The following is a 19226-nucleotide window of genomic DNA, read 5'->3' on the forward strand; positions in this document are numbered from 1 at the left end:
TGTGCCACTGCACCCCTGCCTGGGTGACAGAGTGAGGCCCTATCTCAAAAATAAAAAAATAAGGAAAAAAAGTGTTTTCTAATGTGTGTACCTTTTTTATGTGTGAAATGAAATGACAGAATACCATTTCTTTAGAAATCACCTTTGGTTATTGTACAAATCTGTATTTTGGATTTCTTGTGCACTGAGGTACACAACTGTGTTCTGGCAAACCACATCAGATGTAGATTCAAACAGAATGAATCTGAGAAAATTCTAAATTGCATTTGAATAGGTTGCAATGTTAATTTATATCTCCAGTAAAATTTGGAATCATTTTGTATCCTACATGCTGTACTATTAACTCTTGGAGGGTAGGTGACATATCTCAAGTGCCAGTGAATAGCACAGAGCTTAGAACTTACACTAAATAAATTAATCTAGAAAATTTTTCAACCTGAGAAATTTCTTGGGTCATCAATGAAATTGTTCAATTGTATCTCCTCATTTGTAAAAGTGATGTAGTAGCTATGCCTATCAGTGTTTTCTAATGAAATCAATACATAAACTCATCAGCCAATCAATCGACCACTTAATCTACTTTTGTCTCTCTTTGTTTCCTCTTCTGAAGCATCTGGCAAATCTGGGCCTCACGATTTTACAGATTCCATGGCCTTGATAAAATTGAGCACACATGGGACATAATCAAGTGGGGCAAAGAACTAGGTCCACCCCTAATACCAATCCCAGGAAGAAAGGGAAAAGAAAAGTTAATGAACTTCCTTTGCCCCTCAGGTATACTTTACTTGCTCTTTAATTTTTGTGAGCGACTGTATTGTAAAACTGGGAGAGTGTGAAAAGCAGCTCAGACTTTCCCATCAAATCTATGTTATATCATCAGCTGCAGCCTGGCCCATTCTCACCTTTGGCCCCTTGCCAAGAGAGGAGGTCCGATTTTGGAGAAGAGGGTAAGCACTACACCTTCATTTACTAACTTTAGGCAAAACAGAAGTATTTACAATGCAATCATCAGTTTTGATAAACACTTTTTGAAACCAATCAATCTTTAATTGCGAGCCAAAAAGCCTCCTTTCACCTTTGGTGAGATGATTACACTTAGTTCAGAACCCATGAAAGCTACAACCAGTGATACACTGCTTTCTTTAAACAAATCAGTTTCAAATGTAGAACAATTTGTGCTTTTAAAACTTACGAGGGCTCCTCTGACACAGCAGCTCCTTCTTCTAGTTCTTGAGCTTGTTTGAACCATGGCAACTTGGCCTCAACTGGAAGTTTCTCTGAGAATTCAGTGAGTGCACATACAAGAGAAGAGGTTAGAACCAATCTGGGATTTTAGGAAAATTCCTTATTCTCCTCACCAAGAAGTTACTATGTTGACAAACACAAATAATAAGTTTTTAGGTAAATTGCTGCCTCTGATGATGGTTATATCTAGAAAAATAAAATCGAATTTTAAAATGTTTAATACTACTAGTTTGTGTACAAGTTTCCTCTTTATTATGATTAATAGCAAAGGAAAATCCTTTTATTATGAAAGTTGTAAGTGTAGGAGCACTAGCTTAATATGCATGTAAAGAATCATCAAAGTATCTTTTCACCAGTTCCTCTTGAAAAGGTAGAGCAGCATGTACCTTGGAAAACAAAGTACAATCAATTATATTGCGATACTCTCATAAATTCTAACTTTTTTTTTCTGCCTTTTAGCTAAGCGTGATCTATGTCACATTGCCAAAAACAAATTCTGTCACTCTGAAATTCACAAAACATTGGTTTAGATATCTGACTCATTCAATACTACCCCAAGGCTCACTGACAACTGGAATATGTGCAAATGAGGGCTCATAACACATAATTTGACTTATTTCGCCTATTTATCTAGCTCTGGCCAAACAATTCAAAATAAGCTTCTAGTTACTTCCTGGGAAAAAATTGTGGAGGAGAAAAATGAAGAGGGAGGTTATAACTGCTCCTACAGAAGTAACTGCCAAGATTCCCATTCTAGCATATTTATTAGGGTCATTTATGGGGATATTTGCCTTTATAGTATGAGCCAATGACGCTCTATCACCATTTTATAACATATAATTGCAAGGATGAAAGAAATATGTCTATACATATATGCACCATAGAATTATTTGGTATTTTAATGATGTTTAGAGAGCCAGGCTCACTCCTTAGTTGTGAAAATCCAGATTTCATTCTTGATAGTTAACTGCAAACTGCTTTTCTTTCTGTGAAGTGGCTTGGTGAAGATAAAGCTAATAAATAATTGACTATTTTAAGTTAGGGGCATCACTTCTTGTTCTCTATGCACAGCAATTGTTTATAGTCAAAAAACAAAGCAAGTGAGAAATGTAAAACTGCCAAAGCCAAAAGGATTTGCTCACATTTTAAACACAGCAACACAGTACCTATACATACATCATTTTACAACTACCACAACTATCCCAGTAAATGACTCAGTTGGCCGGACACGGTGGCTCAAGCCTGTAATCCTAGCACTTTGGGAGGCCGAGACGGGTGGATTGCTTGAGCTCAGGAGTTCAAGACCAACCTGGGCAACATGGTAAGAAACCCCATCTCTACTAAAAAAAATACAAAATATTAGCCAGGCACGGCATCATACACCTGTAGTCCCAGCTACTCCGGAGGCTGAGGCAGGAGAATTGCTTGAACCTGGGAGGTGGAGGTTGCAGTGAGCTGAGATCACACCACTGCACTCCAGCCTGGGCGACAGAGCGAGACTCCATCTTAAAAAAAAAAAAAAGACTCATAATCAATGAAGCTGTCTCTGATGGCGTAAGTTAGCTCTCTGTCTTTCACTAAGGAAGCATTCAGTTTGGCACTAATAGTAAGCTTGCAATACTTTATTGTTCTTTTAAACTAAATCCTGTCAGACACACCTGTGGCAACTTTCTCCCACAGTTGAGGGCGCTGATGATAGTCAGGAGTTAAAAGTAACTTACTGTATGTGGAAGTTACTATATTCCAGGCACTAGGTTAACCACCTTGTTTATGGTACATCTCATTTAACCTTCACATAATCTCTGATTTAGATACTATTATTATACCCATTTTACAGAGGAGGAAACCAAGGCTTTGAGAGAGGTGCATTTATTAAAATAAATCAGGATTTCTGGGGTTTTTTGGTTTCCTTTTATATCATTAATTTAGATTTTATGATGCCGTTCAGTTGCAATTAGGACTACCTATAGTATAATAAAGAGCTACACTGTGACTGATTTTCAGAGAAATTTAATGGCTTAAAGAAATAAAGAAATGGGAGCCATATTCAATATTAAAAATTAAAGGAGATTTAAAGAGTTATTTACTTCTGAATGGTTTGTGACTTTGAATTTTTCTATTCCATTGGCACAGACAAGTAACAATACTTGTACAGAAATCAAATTCGTATTCTTGCTAATCTGAGACACTCAGTATAATTATAAGAAGTCTGGCTCACTAAATGCTTCGTTCTACACTTCCCTAAAATTTCTTTTTTATTAATTCCTGCAATATCTATTAAATTCTGATATATTTTAAATTATGGTTCTAGAATTCAGTCTCATATTAATGTTTTAATTTTCAATATAAAAAGCGATAGTTTTCTGTTTCATCAGTTTGAAGTATGAGACTTCCCAATGTACTTCAACCTTAGCAAAACAGACATACTTGGGTTCACTCCCTTGTTTCTAAAGGCAAGAAATGCGGATAGTAAATCAAACATATATTTCTAGGATATCTGGTCTCTCTTTAAGCAGATACATCTGCATTCTTCAGCAATAGTCCTCAAACAACTTTATGACTTGGGAGATAATTATATAAATATATTTCTACATGTAGTGGTTAATGAAATTTTGCAATAAAAATCATTTGAAAGATTCTTTAAAAGAATCAAATTCCTTTAGTGAAGTTATAAAGAATTGTTACTAAGAATACTTGGGATACTTAAAAATATTCTAAGGAGTTTAAAACACATCTGACTACACACAACAATTAACAGGCTGGTAATAGAGCACCTGTCAAATTACCTTTGGGTTTATAGCAGGGAGTGGGTATGATGCATTCCTCTTTTATGTGGGGCTTTGTTTTTGGGCTGCAGCCTCCTGTGTGCATTCCTCGATGGTCGATGCAGAGGACCACACGGTATCTGAGGCCCTGGCCACATGTCACCGTGCACTGGAAAGAGATTGCAAGAGAGAGGAGACTCGTAGGCAAAGCTTTGTTTACTTTTCTTCACTTTGCACCTAAAACTTTTAATCTAAGTTTTCTTTTCTTTTTTTTTTTTTTTCCACACGAGGACTCCTGGTAAACTTACACCATTTCTTACCAGTCAAGGGATCTTTGTTCTATTTGGCTATTTGAGGTGGAGCTCGCTGAAAATTAAATCACTTTCAATTCCATAGCTTTGGATTAATCGGTCAGCAATGTTTAAGTACTCACTGTGTGCAAAGTCTCAAACCAAGCACCAAAAAGAAGAAAGGAGAATAGAGACTGTAGAGTGTGCTTAATTTTGATTACCAACACTGTATTTTATTTAGTTACTTTGCTAATGACTGCTACTTCCAAAAATATGGGAAAATACCTCCACATGGATATTAAAAAAATTAAACTGCGATTATAGCTAAATTATATTGCTGCATTGTCAATCCAATTGATTACACTGAAAGGCAAAAATAATATTTAAAAGAACAGATTGAATGACCAAATGCCCAATGTAGATTGCACTTCTAATGGTTCCCCATGTCTGGTAACGTGTCTAGATGCAGAAAATGTCACAGCTCTGATCTGCTGCCATGAAGCCACAGGGCTCAGTGAAGTCTTTTGTCATTTCTGAGGCTGAGGGCACAATGGCTTATTTCATCTTCCTATTTCCTTTGCCACTTTCCTTTCTGCATTAGCAGTCAGGAAACCCTGAATGACATTTTACGTTTAATTACAGCAGGTTTCCTAACAGCTATAAGTTTTTTGTTTTAATTATCTTACTTCATTCCAATTTTAATTTTTGTGCTATTTTCATTTCATCTTCCCCCCTCCTCCAATGACTAATATACATAGTTTTAATATTAATCCACTTAGACTCTTTTGGATACAAAGCATAATACATACAAAATGAAATCAAACTTCTGGTCTACTGAGCTCTATCATCAAAGCAGCTTTTACAGATTTGGGATCAGTCATTCAGCCTCAATTACCCTCGAAAGGCAGTTGCTTCCTCTTTGCCATTTGAGGGAACATTGTCTGGGGAACAATAGAGGCTTCTTGAAGAAATTTGAAGAAAGACATTTTTAAAAAAACATCATTTACTTTTGGTCATGCTGGATTTGGGGCATTCCTACTCCAGGAGCTAAGCTGGTAGGTTTCTAGACACCTCAAGAAGTGTGGAGCTGCTCAGGGTACCCGGTGGGGCCATGATGATGAGAGGGAAGAGTGGACTTACTCTCCTAATGAACAAAGAAAGAAGGCACAGTTACCGGAGACCACTCCTGTGCCAGCCATTTAGGGCAGTCAAAAATGTTGCAGGGCTGCGCGATGGGCATCTTAGGGGTGTACATGCATTTCCACTCTTCCACTGAAGTGACATGCCCCTGGATGTCCTCCTCCACACAGGAAACTGCCCGGCTCTGGATGCCCCCCCCACACGAGGAGGAGCACGCGGTCCATGGGGTGGCCTCCCACCTACAGAAGCAAGGGGAGTCATCAGGGCAGACATGCACATTGCTAAGCCTCCTCAGTGACCAGTCGACCAACCCATTCCCCGTGCCTACTGGTAAAATCAGGTTCTGAGAGGCTAAGGTCCAGAGAACCAAACGCCATCTATTGCCTGAAATCTCATGAGTGAGAGAGAAGGATTCAACATTGGCAAAAGGGCTCTGCAAACCGTGAAGCTCTACACAAATGTAAGCCATTACAGTTTTGAGAGCTGTCCAGAAGGATATCAGTGCTGTCTGTAACCTACTCAGAAGATGTAGGATGTAGTTCTATCCTTCTCCCATAGTTTCAAGAGATGTATATATAAAATTTATTTTCATTAAACCCATTAAGTATCCATCTCAAGACTAAAGTGGTATACTCAGTTAACACTAATGGTATGCACCTGCAGATACTTTTTTATTTTTCAATGTAATACTTTATTACTTAACTTCTAGGTATTTTTTTTTTAATAGAAGAAGCTTATAAAAGATGAAGGTAAACAAAAGACCCTCTCCTCTGCTTCTGCAATCGTCAGCTTTGGGACTACATAGATTTAGCACAATTCTGATGTTCAAACTGTGCTATCATTATTAACCTGAGGAGCAGAAGTGTTAATATTATCTACATATTCCCTAACTGTTGAGGGATACTGGTAGGTAGAGTTCCTCCAGTAAATAACTCTTGGAACTGTGAAGAAGTTTGGTTTGGGTTGGAAGGCTAATGGCATCTGAAAGTAGATACATAGCTAAGTAGGGTAGAAAATAACAATATGTCAAAACATTTAAGAGACTTCCACGGATTTTTTTCAGAGCTTTAAACAGCTCTGAAGCATTAGGTCCCAGATGCAGAGGGATATCTTTGCCAAATTCTCTTCTCTCCTCCTGTAGATTTAGAGAATGTAGAATTTCTAAAAACAGAAACATTGGGACTGAGTGAATTGAGATTATCTTTTTTACATATATTCTGCTTATTGATGAGGATTGCTAAGGAGATTTAAGATTTCTCTTAGAATTATGAGAGATATAATTTTAATGAAAGAAACAAAATGTCACTGGGTTGATCCATTTGAATAGTTAAAATTCTAAAATATTGCACAGGCACACCATCGAGACATTAATTATTCTGTAGTCAAGTTTTCTGTGTACATTGTGAATTTGATTTCTCTTCTGCATAAGCCTGAATCTTGTGTTTTTCCTAGTTACAAAGGGTTTTCCTTCACATTTTCTCTACACTATTAAAGTTTAGGCAACAACTGTTATCTCCACTGCCAAAAGCCAAGACGTGCTGCCAAATACAATATTTTCCTATGTGTATTTCCCCAGGAGACACATAAGAAAATGTCATGGTGGGGAAACTGAGGCCCTCTGTTTGGCCCTTGGGAGACTTTCTGATCTCTTTCAAGAGAATGAAGTAGCTCTATAGAGAGTTTCTCTTCCCAAGGGCTAAGACCAATTCTCCTTTGTCTCCACACAAATCTCTGGACGGCTTCCTTCTGGAGATGAGTAACAGGCCTGATTCAGATTGAAGTTGGGTTGATTACATAAGTATGTATTCATATTAGATTTGACCTGACAATGAAGTAGGAGTATGTTTTTTAAATGTACATTTAATCGCTTAGAATATTAAGATGCCATAAAAGAACACATTTTCTAATTGGTACTCTAAAATTCTCAAGCTTGACCCTACTAAAGGGAGAGTGATTAATTTCTGTCTCAGCACTTGGACCTGACCATAGTGTAATTTCACACATAGCAGTAAGTATCTTTTTCAATGTCAGTGATCATAGAAAGACAAATGAGGCTAATATTATCTCAAAAATTTGTACTATGGTTCCAGCATACAACTACAGTTCTAAGTGTAGAAAATTATCATGTGAATCCTTGTATAATAATAGGGTTTTGTTGAATCTTGAGGTAAAACATGTCTATGTGCTTTAAAGAAAGCATAACAAAAACTGAGAGAGATCAGGAGATCTGAAGACGGTAACCAAGTAAGTGCTTGGAATAAAAAAAAAAAAAGACATATTCAAGAATCTTATCCTGGAGAACATTGAATGAATTTATATATCATACATTTAAACTCTTTTGGCCTTTAATTTTTTTAAACACACAGTGTGTTTAAGAAATTCTCAAATAAAGCAGGATGCACAAGAGTGACATATATTAATTACGAATCAAGATAATTATTCAGACTACATCCTCATATTATGTCTAGATATGTGTTACAGTCAAAGGCTGAAAGCAGGAAAGAACAAGGTAAAAATATGTTAATTGTGTTTTATATCTATACTTGTGTTCTTAACCCCATTTAAATAATTGAAATTGCCTTGATTAGTAGGTAGCTGCCATTTGAGAACCATTTTTGAGCCTTAATTCTTCTTATGAATGAAAACACAGCTGTAAAAATAGCTTCCATTTACTAAGAGTCTGTCAATATAGCTGAATATCTAACTTTATAACTAGTTCAGTATCAGACATACAAAGGGGTAAGAAATAAAGTTTATTGTTCTTACCCATTGTGATACAGAGATATGCCAAGAGTGTATACAAGGACATAGTACAAACACACACCCAGGAGGATTGTTTTAATATATCACTGGGATTTAGGCATTTGGAGAAAATCCCAACCTATAAGAAATCAATTTTAACCTAATAAAGGCATTAGTTATGCCAGAGAAATATAAACAAGAGAGACCACAGATAAAACAGAAATCTAGGAGTTGTCATTTCATAAAAACATAAACTTGATGTTGCTTACTCCTGAGGTCCAACTTTACCTTTCTCATGAAATAATGAAATGTATGGCTTTCATACAAACAGAAACATATATCCTATGAACACTTAGTTCACAGATACACAAATTGAAACCAAATGAAATCTTGGTTCAGTTAAATTAATCTTTGCTATTCTCATTAAAATTTTTTCAAGGACAAGAGTTCTGGATAAAACCAGAAAAATGATACATTAGGAACATTCTAAAGCCATTTATTGTCTTTATCAATATAGTCATAGGAAAGTAGGAGGGAGCTGACTAATGACATAGCCACGTAGTGAAAGAATTAAAAATAACAAGAAAAACAAGAAGTATATCTAGTAAAAGTCAAATTCCTTTCCTATATGTGATCATTAGGTGAAAAGTGAGTTGCCTGCCAGTCACTAGACATATTTAAGTAGATGCTGGATGACAATTTTCACTTGTATATATGTATTATATAAACATCGATAGATGTGTTTATACATGTATGAATACATATGCATCGAATATGTGAATGCATATTTGTGTAAATATATATTAAACATATCTGTGGTATATGGTTGTGATTGTTGGAGAAGGAATGGGAGAATGAAGCCTCAATGGGGAGTTGCACTAGATGACCTCAAGGGACCACTATTTGGATTCTAACTCATGAGGTATTTGGAGATTTTTCCATCAAATCTTTACAGCTCAAAATAAAATTATTTTCTGGTCTTGGTTTAATTTGAGATGGAGCAGGCTGCTGTGGATTACTCCAACCATTTATGATCTGATTTAAACCCTTGGTTCTAAATAGCAGCTGATTCCCTGAGGGCCAAATAAGCAAAGAAAATAGACCATAGGTCTACTTCAATCCCAACTCTAATTTCTGCTCTCTGTGGAGCTGTTTCCAATGCAGGCAACACATTCAGTAGCTAGAGGATTTTTCAGCTTCTCCAGTTTTCTTATGAATATATTATAAAGGGAACAATTTCTTTTAAAAGTTCCTGAATTACTTTCATTACCTTTTTTCTAGTTTTTAAAAGTACTGAACTTTAAAAAAGCAATGCAGCACATTGAATTTTGTTTAGAAAAAATGTTCCCCAAAATGTTTTGAACAATTAGAATATAAAAATTTGCCTTTTGTATTTAATTATAATTTCTTTGAATAAAAAGTGGACATTTAAAGCCCCTATGTAGAATAATACCACATCTGAAATTCCATGTTAGTGGTAGTGCAATAATACTTTAGGCAGTGTTTGTTTAATAGTTAGCAACAGTGCTTTAATGACTAGGGTCCTATTGAGAGGAAAAATAGAAAAGAACAAAGGGAGGGAAAGAAAGACATAACATAAACCCATACACTATATCTAATCAGAGTGAATTACTGTGTTCACTCCAGTGTAACTGGATTCTACCTTAAAATGGTTTCTGAACGATAAGCTTACAGTCTGAGCAGGCTAGTATTATACAAAAGTAGAACTCAGGATGGATTGCAAAATATACCATCTACCATCTTAAAAACATATAATCTCTCTCTCTAGGTCTATGTATATCTATATATATAGATAAGCAGCAGAAGACTAATTTGCTAATTCTAACATCAGGATGATTGATTTACGTACCGAGGAAGGGGATGGTAGAGGTCATAAGGCATGATCTGCTTGTATCCGTCACTGTTAGGAACAATAATGCCAACCCTCTGAGTAGAAGGTACACACAATAAAATAAACACTAAATGATTACATTATACAAATTTTTAATACAAATGCAAAATAACATTAATAACTTGTATCTGTAAAACAACACTAAAACAGTTTTATATTTTTATGCCAGCATATGCTTTAGGATGAGGCAAGTTCTTTGAAAGGACACCATTTACTATAATTAGTTCTCTGATCCAAGCAGGAAATACCATTGCAAAGGGTGGTGGCAAGAAAACTTGGCACCTCATCATTAACTATGACACAATAAGGTTGTAAATGTTCTTTAATCCCCAAATTATACATCCTATGAGGTCATTCTTATTATTATCATTATTCATGTTACTTCCAGATGCTTGCCAAGCAATTACAGTAACTGTCTCACTTCTGATGAAAGAGAGAACTATTCAAGTCGGGGAATATGTACCTCAGAATTGACAATACTATGTAACTGCATTAGCTAGGTTTCTTCTCTTGGCAGATCTAGGGATTTCACTAATACCTGGAAAGTAGCCACTTGGGTATTTTATCAGGAGAGGGGGAAACTACTGAACATAGTAGGCAATTATTAGCAAAGGGAAATTTCCTACCAAAATAAAGGTAGGCAGTTAAAATGAGATACTATGAAAAGTGGGTTTTTTTGTCTATGAAATATTATACAGTGTTAACTGCTATTGCAGTGATGGTTGTGGTTGTCATGGCTTGTTAGTACGTCTAGGACCCTGGGAAACCTGTGAGGTTTACAGACAGTGACTGCTCAGGATCCACAAGACATATCATAGGCCGTGTGGAAGTTCCTGGAGGCCTTTAGGATCCCAATAAACTACTCTAACCTACTTCACTGATTTCAACTAAAGTCTCCAATTGGTAAGACTGGTGGGTCCCTGCAGAGGCCTAATTGTCTGGTTTGTGGCAGACTGATGATTCATGATTTTTGGATAAGACTGCTAGTGCAACAGCACCTTCATCGGGAGATGGAGATGCACAGATGTAGAGCATGGTAGCGCATAAGTGGAAGATGCTTATTTTGCAACTGATAAAAGATAGAAAGCTATTGAAGGAACTCATGTATTCTATCTGTGCCTCTGGGATAGATGGATGCATATATATTTATATATCTATATAATATCTATATATTCAATATAAATATATCTTTATATTTAAATAAATAGAGACTTCCATTTTTGCCCATTCCTCTGATATAAGATGATATAGTAGGTTTAAAAAATATGGCTAGCAAACCCAGGTGTTTAGGTAGAAAGAGTGAGCCATGAGTGTGGATCACAAAGATAAAGACGGCACTGGCTGGAGATGATGAAAAGAAGGAGAGAGAGGGAGATAAAGGGGCCTGCATAGTTTCTGAAGAAATTACTGAAAGGTAAGGGGATACGTGAGAGAAGTCAAATTTTGTTTTTTAAAAAATAGGAAACAAAGCGTTTAAGATGGATTTCTATTTGCAGGAGGGCAAGTCATTGGACTACTAACTTACTTATTTTACATGACTACATTTTCTGTATTTATTTGTGTGAATAAGTTTTTTAATACTCATTTGTGTGAGAGAATTTTCATGATGTGTGTGTGTGTGCATGTGTGTGTATTAACCTTCAGTAACAATGTATAAGAAATGGGATGCTGCCTTTTGGGCATGCTCAAAATCCCACAGTTCTTCACATAAGAATGAAATGAACAGTCTTTAACCTTTTCTGTTTTTTGAGTTAACCATCCTATTTTTTTCTACCTTCTGACAGATAAGAAATCAGGTGAAAACTTAATCCTTCCTTATGTTAGAATCATTCTAACATCTAGTAAGAATCATTTTTACATCTAGTAATAAAGGGAATTTTTTTCTAAAAGGACTATATTTTAAAGAATGCCAAATCATCTTCCACAGTTCTTCTAGTAAGTTTGTACATACACTGTTATCTAACAGTAGTCAATTAAGGAATAAATCAAGATGACTTTGAAATTACATTTTACCTTACTCTAGTATCTTTATTCATGCTACATCAATTTCTAAATGCAGAAATGCATACCATAGACTTCTCTCCCGAAAAAATTTATGGCTGTAATTTGTCATCTTCAATATTAGAATAAACTGTTGCAGATCTCTGTCAATTGATTTATCAGCTGATGATATTTAAAATGGAGACAGTAACATTGAAGGAGACAAGCTGAAGTGAAGGAGAATAAAAGGGAGAGTGTACAAAATTCAAGACGTTGAACTTTGCTTTGGACCGATTTAGAAATTATGTTTTTGTTTGAACAAGGATCTTGAAACCTGGATTCAGCAAAACTATAGCTATATTTGTCTTCTATGACATGGGTCATGGTGAAGACTCATAAAATGACTCTATAGCACCTGTGAAAACAGAAAGATATCAAAACAATGGTGCTCTGTCCAGTCCTGCTAATGCATATTCGTGTGCACGGGCTCAGCTCTCTCTGGGGTTCATGCCGTGGCCCTAGCCTTTCACTACACTGTTACTAGGGGGAAGCAAGCTTGCCTGAAGTTAACTTCCTATTGCTTACCTACTGCTTACTTTTTTTCTTAGGCAAAGTGCGAATCATAAAGAACAATGAAAAATAATGTAATTTCAGGACTTTAAGAAGTTCTCCCCATGTTTAGGTCTCCATGTGGGTGTGTGTGCATATATGCATGCGTTCAGACATGCATCTGAATATGTGGGCTGTGGTGAAGGAGGCAAAAATGATTTTTAAAAATAATCACAAAGGGAAAAGATAGAAGAAACAGTTGGCTTGGGGGTAAAACTCATTCTCCACTGCCTTCACTATGCTGACCACCACGCCCACAGTTCTTACATTGTTTCTCTTACACTGGGCAGTAACATGACTCCATCTAATATCCCCATCATCAGGGGTTGTGGTGGTAAGAAGAGAAGGTGAGCATGAGCAAGTGATCATTCCGGAGTGATGTGGTATACGTAGAAAAGGCATCCCACCTCATCCTCTAAAAATACACGTCTTACTGAATTGTCCAATGACAATTCAGGAGAATGATTCAGTTATGACAAGTTTATATAATGAAACATTATGCAGCACATGGATATAATGGTTTTTGAATCATTTTTAATGACGTGAAAAAATGCTCAAATGTAATGTTAACTAAAAATAATTGACTATGAAATAGAATGTATGATACGATCTATAATACTAAGAAAATATATAGATGGTGTACATATCTATGCATTTTCATAACTTGCATATGTGTGTTCCTGTGACACATGTATACACACATATGTATACATGCATAGAATATTCAAGTATGAAAAAATTCAAATCTAAGAAAGCAAAAGACAGAAACTTTGGAACTATGGTGTAAGTGGATGAAATGAGGCCATCACCTCAAATTCCATGTGTCACTTCAAGATCATTGAGTCTGTGCAGAAGTGATCTAAGATGCTACTTTAGAACAGAGTCCCCAATGTTTAAAAAAAAAAAAAAAAGCCAAAATTGGGCTCACACTGCTCAGTTGTAGAATTTAACTATTGTGATACATCTCTCTTTACAAGAAAAATTCTAAAGTAGTTAAGTCCATGGACACCTAATTTACTGGGGTTCTGGATTTTTTTTTTGTCGTTTTGTTTTTTTGTTTTTTGAGACGGAGTCTCACTCTGTCACCCAGGCTGGAGTGCAGTGGCATGATCTGGGCTCACTGCAAGCTCCGCCTCCTGGGTGCACGCCATTCTCCTGCCTCAGCCTCCTGAGTAGCTGGGACTACAGGCGCCCACCACCATGCCTGGCTAATTTTTTGTATTTTTAGTAGAGATTGGGTTTCACCATGTTAGCCAGGATGGTCTCGATCTCCTGACCTCATTATCCGCCCACCTCGGCCTTCTAAAGTGCTGGGATTATAGGCATGAGCCACCGTGCCTGGCCAGTTCTGTTCTTTTTATAATGAAAATGAGCCATAAAGAGATCCTTTTATGGTTTCAAGGGTTTCTTTCAGTGAATCTCTCAGGACCTCTTGCCTCTTCTCTGGAACTGCAAATCTTCATTTCTGACTTCCTGATAACTAGATGTGCTCTAGGCTTTTCAAGCTCAGTGCATCCCAGACAATTCATTATTTGGCCCTGCTTCTTCTCCTGTGATCACAACTACCATTCAGGCATGGCCATTCTCCTATCCACTGTACACTGGGGCTATCTTCACCACTCAGTTCCTCCAGTTGTCATCGCAACACCAGCAATGTTTGACAAGTAGATCTCCTCCTGACACAAGTTCAGGCACTTTCACACCAGTCTCCTAACAAATCAATCCAGTCTACTCTGCTGCCAAAGCACCTAATATTTTACTTCACCATTTAGACGACTCACGTGGTTCCATAATGCCCACTGAAATTTATTAGTCGAATGCTACTTCTCCTAAATTCTTGCCTATGTTCTCTCTTAACATCTAGCCGGAAATTCTCTCTCCTTCTTCTCAACACCCGTAATACTAACTCCTCTCCTCACTTTTAACTGTGTACTGTTGGCCCTTTATATCCATGGATCCTGCATCCATGGATTCAACCATAGCCTGAAAATATATGAAGAAAAAAAATGAATGGCTGCATCTGTACTGGATATGTACAGATGTTTTCTCTCATCATTATTCCCTAAACATTATAGTATAACAATTATTTACATAGCATTTATACTTTAAAAGGTACTATACATAATCTAGAGATGATTTAAAGTACACAGAGGGTGTATATAGGTCACATTCAAATACTACACCACTATATATATGGAAGGCACTTGAGCATCTGTGGCTTTTGGTATCTGTGGAGGTGGGGGTGTGGTGGGTCCTGGAACCAATCCCCCATGGATACTGAGGGCCAACTGTACTAACTTCTAACTGTTGCACAAGTTTTTCTTTAGTTTATCACCATGAGTCAGCAGCTATATTGGTTCTTTATTGTATCTCTTAGGACAGTATTCTGCACATAGGTGATTAGTAAATAATCATTGAGTGAACTTATGTCATCAGTGTGCAGATGCAAAGGCAAGTAATGCAACCCCATCCAAAATTAAAACAAAAAAAGCAAAAACAAGTTTTTAAAAGCTAGTTAGGAAAGGAGGGAAAGAAACTCCCTAACTGCCACTGTTGTGCACATATTCAGTCCCACGCCTTGCCTTTTGCTGGCCCTGCCATCTTTGAGAGGGGGCAATCTGATATGGAGAGTGGTCTGGCAGTTTAGGAAGGCTGCTCTGGCAAGCAGGGGTGATGGCCTGATATGAGCAGAGAAAGGACGGATTAGTGACTGTGCTTCTATCCTGCTTAGGTTACCTCTGTATCTTTTCATTGGCTATCTCCCCGAAATAACACTGAAAGCTTTTTAAAAGATCTTCTTTTCTCTCTTTCTCATGTGTCTTTCAGATACCACCCTGCTTTGGACAACTCAACCTGCCCTGGACAGTGTGGGGGCCCAGATTCTAGTTGATTCATTTTTACCTTTGCCATGGCACCAAGCACAGAACCTTTCACAAAATAGGTGACTATATTTTTTAAAAAAATGAACAAAATTGTGTGTAGTAGAAGGGTCTCTTGTATAGAAAATAGTGCTCCATCTTCTCTAGACGACCTCAGGGCAATAGAAACCAGTCTATTTCTAAGCAACAGTTTAGAAGAGTGCAGGAGAGAAATAATAAAAAGTTGGAAGAGCTACAAGCACTTTGCTGTTTCATGAGAAGCAAAGCACGGAGGATCTAGCGATAATGAGGAAAAGGATCACCTGAGAGGCTGGGAGTTGGAAGGTCAGTACTCCTCTCTGCTACTTTCTTTTTATGTTACCTTGAGTACCTTACATCAAGGTTTGGCCATCTGCAAAATCTAAGTACTGGATGAGATCAGAAGTTTTAAGATGAAGTAAGAGTAGGTGCCTGGAAACACATGCTATTGGACTCTATCTTACCTGGCCCTTCCTAGTGGCTGCTGAGGGTAGAACTCAGAGCTTAGTGGGCCACAGCTTGAAAACCACTGAACTAAGATAATTCTCTCAAAATTTCTCCTCCTGTAACACTTCGTGACTTCTAAAAACACAGAAAACTTCCCTAACACGTACAGATGCAAGTTAGGATCCCGCAAATAGAAAATATTCTATAATTAGGTACCATTTTTAAAAACCATAAACTAAGCAGCAACATTCATTGATCTGGGCTTCCACTGAAATCAGATCAAAAGGAGTCTGTTTTATGCAGATCTGAAAACAGTTTTTTAGACACAATTTCATTTTCTGTAATAAACTAAATACTGAAGCGTTTTAATATTTAGGGTCAGATCATTGAACACTTCCTCACATCTACATTTCTGGGGTTAAACATTCTTGGTATTAATGAATGTAATTTCTGAACTGCTTTTAAATAAGTGGGACTAATATTTCCTTGGTCTTTGTTTACTTCTTTCTGTACTGAGTGATTTAGCCATTGTTTGATCTGAGTAAACATCAGTATTTACACTTACATGAAAGAGGCTTGCGTAACCTGGGTATGTGGTCAATGCAAACACCCAGACTTGGCATTGGTGTGGTTAACGGTTCTGTGCTGGCTGTGCTGTTCTACATTGGGTTGGAACCAGATCTTACAGGTTGCTGAAGGCATCATGCAGAACAAGGATGACTGTGGGATTTAACGGCATGAAGGCTGCACCAGGGATCAGGTAGCCTGCCTTTATGCCTGTCTTTATGTAGCGATGCTGTGGAACTGGAAGAACTTAGATCCACATCCCAATTTGCTTTTGCAAAGTGGCCCTAATACTTAACCTCTCTGAGCTTCAGTTTTTTCATCTGTAAAATATAGGTGACAACCCCTGACCCGCTAACCTAGGGACTGTAAAACTAAATAAGATAATGGATGTGAAGGCACCTTATAAACTTCAAACAGAAGTGACATTGGGCAAGTTGTTTTACCAGTCTGTTTCTCAATTCAATCATGATAGCTGATGTTTGGTGAGTGCTTGACACCTTACTAAGGACTTTACATATGTTATCTCATTAATTCTCACAGTTACTCTCTGACAGGAATATTATATTTATTTTACAGATGGCAAAACTCAGGCCTAGAGAAGAAGTTACTTAGCTATTAAAGTCTTTTGGCTACAAACGGATGGATTGAAGTTAAAAATGAGGATGGTAACAATACCTACTCTATTAACTCACAGGCCAATTAAAAGAATTACACAAATAATTACACTTTTAAAAGCTTTGAAGTGTACCATAAGAAGTGATATTACTATTAGGGATGATCCAGCTTTGCAGAAAATTGAATTTCCCAGATAATTGAGTTATAGTTGATTATGTAATTGTCTGCTGATGTGTGGTGTATCTATAAGCATGGGAAGGGTATGATCATGCATTCTAAGAAGCACCCTAACTTTGCTTCATTTATCTCATTATGAATAATACATGAATGTGGAAATGAGATTTTATGGGTATTTTTTTCTTATTGTTTACTCATTACTGCACAAAATAGTATACTTAAATGAGGTTCATCAAAAGGTAAGAAGTTGTTACTTTTCTAAATCATTTACTTACTGTAGTAAAACTAAAAGACCTCTATAATTAAGAAAACATTTTATTATACTGTAATTGCTAAATAAGTCAACCATTTTCTTGTCCCTACACTGAGTTTTTTCTGGAGACATACCTGGCCTAAATCCCATGTAAATTAAATGGCAATGTCTCACAGCTGGTAAAGTAGAGGTTATCAGACACTTGTGAACTGAGACCTCAGGAGTTGCCAATTATCTTAATTTCTGGTGATCATTATATTTAAAACATCTGATAAATGTGATTTACTCTCAAGATCAGATTTTCCTAGGACTTATAGCTCCTGGTGTTAAAACCACAATAGAGAACCTCTTTCTAGACCCATATAGAATTCTAGAGTTCCATCTTTTCCTTTTACAGATGAGAAAGCTGATTTCTAGAGAGCTTAGGAGTTTCTCTGAGCTAACATCAACATCATCATAACCATGATCTTAGTCATTATAGCTGCTGCAGCTAACATTTATTGAGTGCTTATTATGAGTCAGGCACTGTGCTAAGCTCTTTAAATGTATTATGCCATGTATTCCTCATGACAACTTTATGAGGTAAGTATTATTATTATCCTCACTTCACAGGATGAAAAATCTGAGGCTTAGTGGGAATAAGGAATTTGCCAAAGGCTACTCTACTAGTAAGTGACAGAGCCAGGATCTCAAGCAAGGACGTTTTATGCCAAAGATCCCACTCTTAAACATCAGGCTATATTGCCATTGACTAGTTGGTCACCAAGTTAGTGTGAGAATCAGGATTTTACATGCCTACTACACATACCACTTGTTCGAATGCAGAGTATTTCTTTATAGTTGCATTAGAGTTTAATTGAGACTTTTTTTTTTTTTTTTTTTTTTGGTTCCTGGCCAGAGATAATTGATGCAATTTACTGTGAAACTAAATGGAGCTGGACAAAAAAAAAAAGTTCACTTGAACTTGCCAAGAATTGCCACTTGGTGTATACAAGTTTGGGCATTTGCTTAGGACTGTTGCTCTGAATTCCTTGAGGGAACGGGGAATCTGGATGCAGTTTCAGCTAGAAACAGATTTGTTTGCTAATAATTGTGGCCGTGATAATGTGATGAGTGAGAGCTTTTTTCACTTGTCCACCTCTTGCCAATTTAATCCCCCTTCATTACTGCCTTGGAGGGAAAACTAAAGGTCTGTGCCCAAAAAAAAAAAAAAAAAATCTGCAAAGGTGGTTCTCTGATTGTCTCACAAAGAGTAACTTGCACAAATTCCTCCAGACAGCCTTAACTGTCTCACTGTCTCACAGACTAAGATATGTAAGGCTAAATGTTGTATATTTTACATCGAAAGCTGCTTTGAAAACGTCAAGGTGTTTATTAGCTGAATTCATGCTATCCCTTTTTAGTTGTTGCTGAACCACAGGGCTTATACTTTGAGGCTTTCTGGCCACATGATGGACCTGACCTTTCACTCAAGAGGTAAAAATGCCACACATCATTGCACAAATTCCAAAAAAATCTCCCCCGGTGTAAGACAGAAGCTTTGATTATACCACGGTAGGCACAAGAGAGGATTTTTACATTTGACTA

At 36.9% G+C, this 19226-nt stretch overlaps 1 protein-coding gene across 1 annotated transcript in view; it reads right to left on the reverse strand.

Moving 5' to 3' along the window:
* The window catches only part of ADAMTSL1 (ADAMTS like 1), a 437416-nt gene that overhangs the window by 216025 nt on the left and 202165 nt on the right, over positions 1-19226 (reverse strand). Inside the window, exons 10-13 of the mRNA XM_023190023.3 lie at positions 10053-10103; positions 5475-5679; positions 4032-4179; positions 1193-1277 (exon numbers count right to left, since the gene is read on the reverse strand). Coding sequence (XP_023045791.2) covers positions 1193-1277; positions 4032-4179; positions 5475-5679; positions 10053-10103 — 489 coding nt within the window. The remainder of the gene's footprint in view (positions 1-1192; positions 1278-4031; positions 4180-5474; positions 5680-10052; positions 10104-19226) is intronic.

The sequence above is a fragment of the Piliocolobus tephrosceles genome, chromosome 14 (assembly GCF_002776525.5).
Source record: "Piliocolobus tephrosceles isolate RC106 chromosome 14, ASM277652v3, whole genome shotgun sequence".
NCBI classification, from domain to species: domain Eukaryota; kingdom Metazoa; phylum Chordata; class Mammalia; order Primates; family Cercopithecidae; genus Piliocolobus; species Piliocolobus tephrosceles.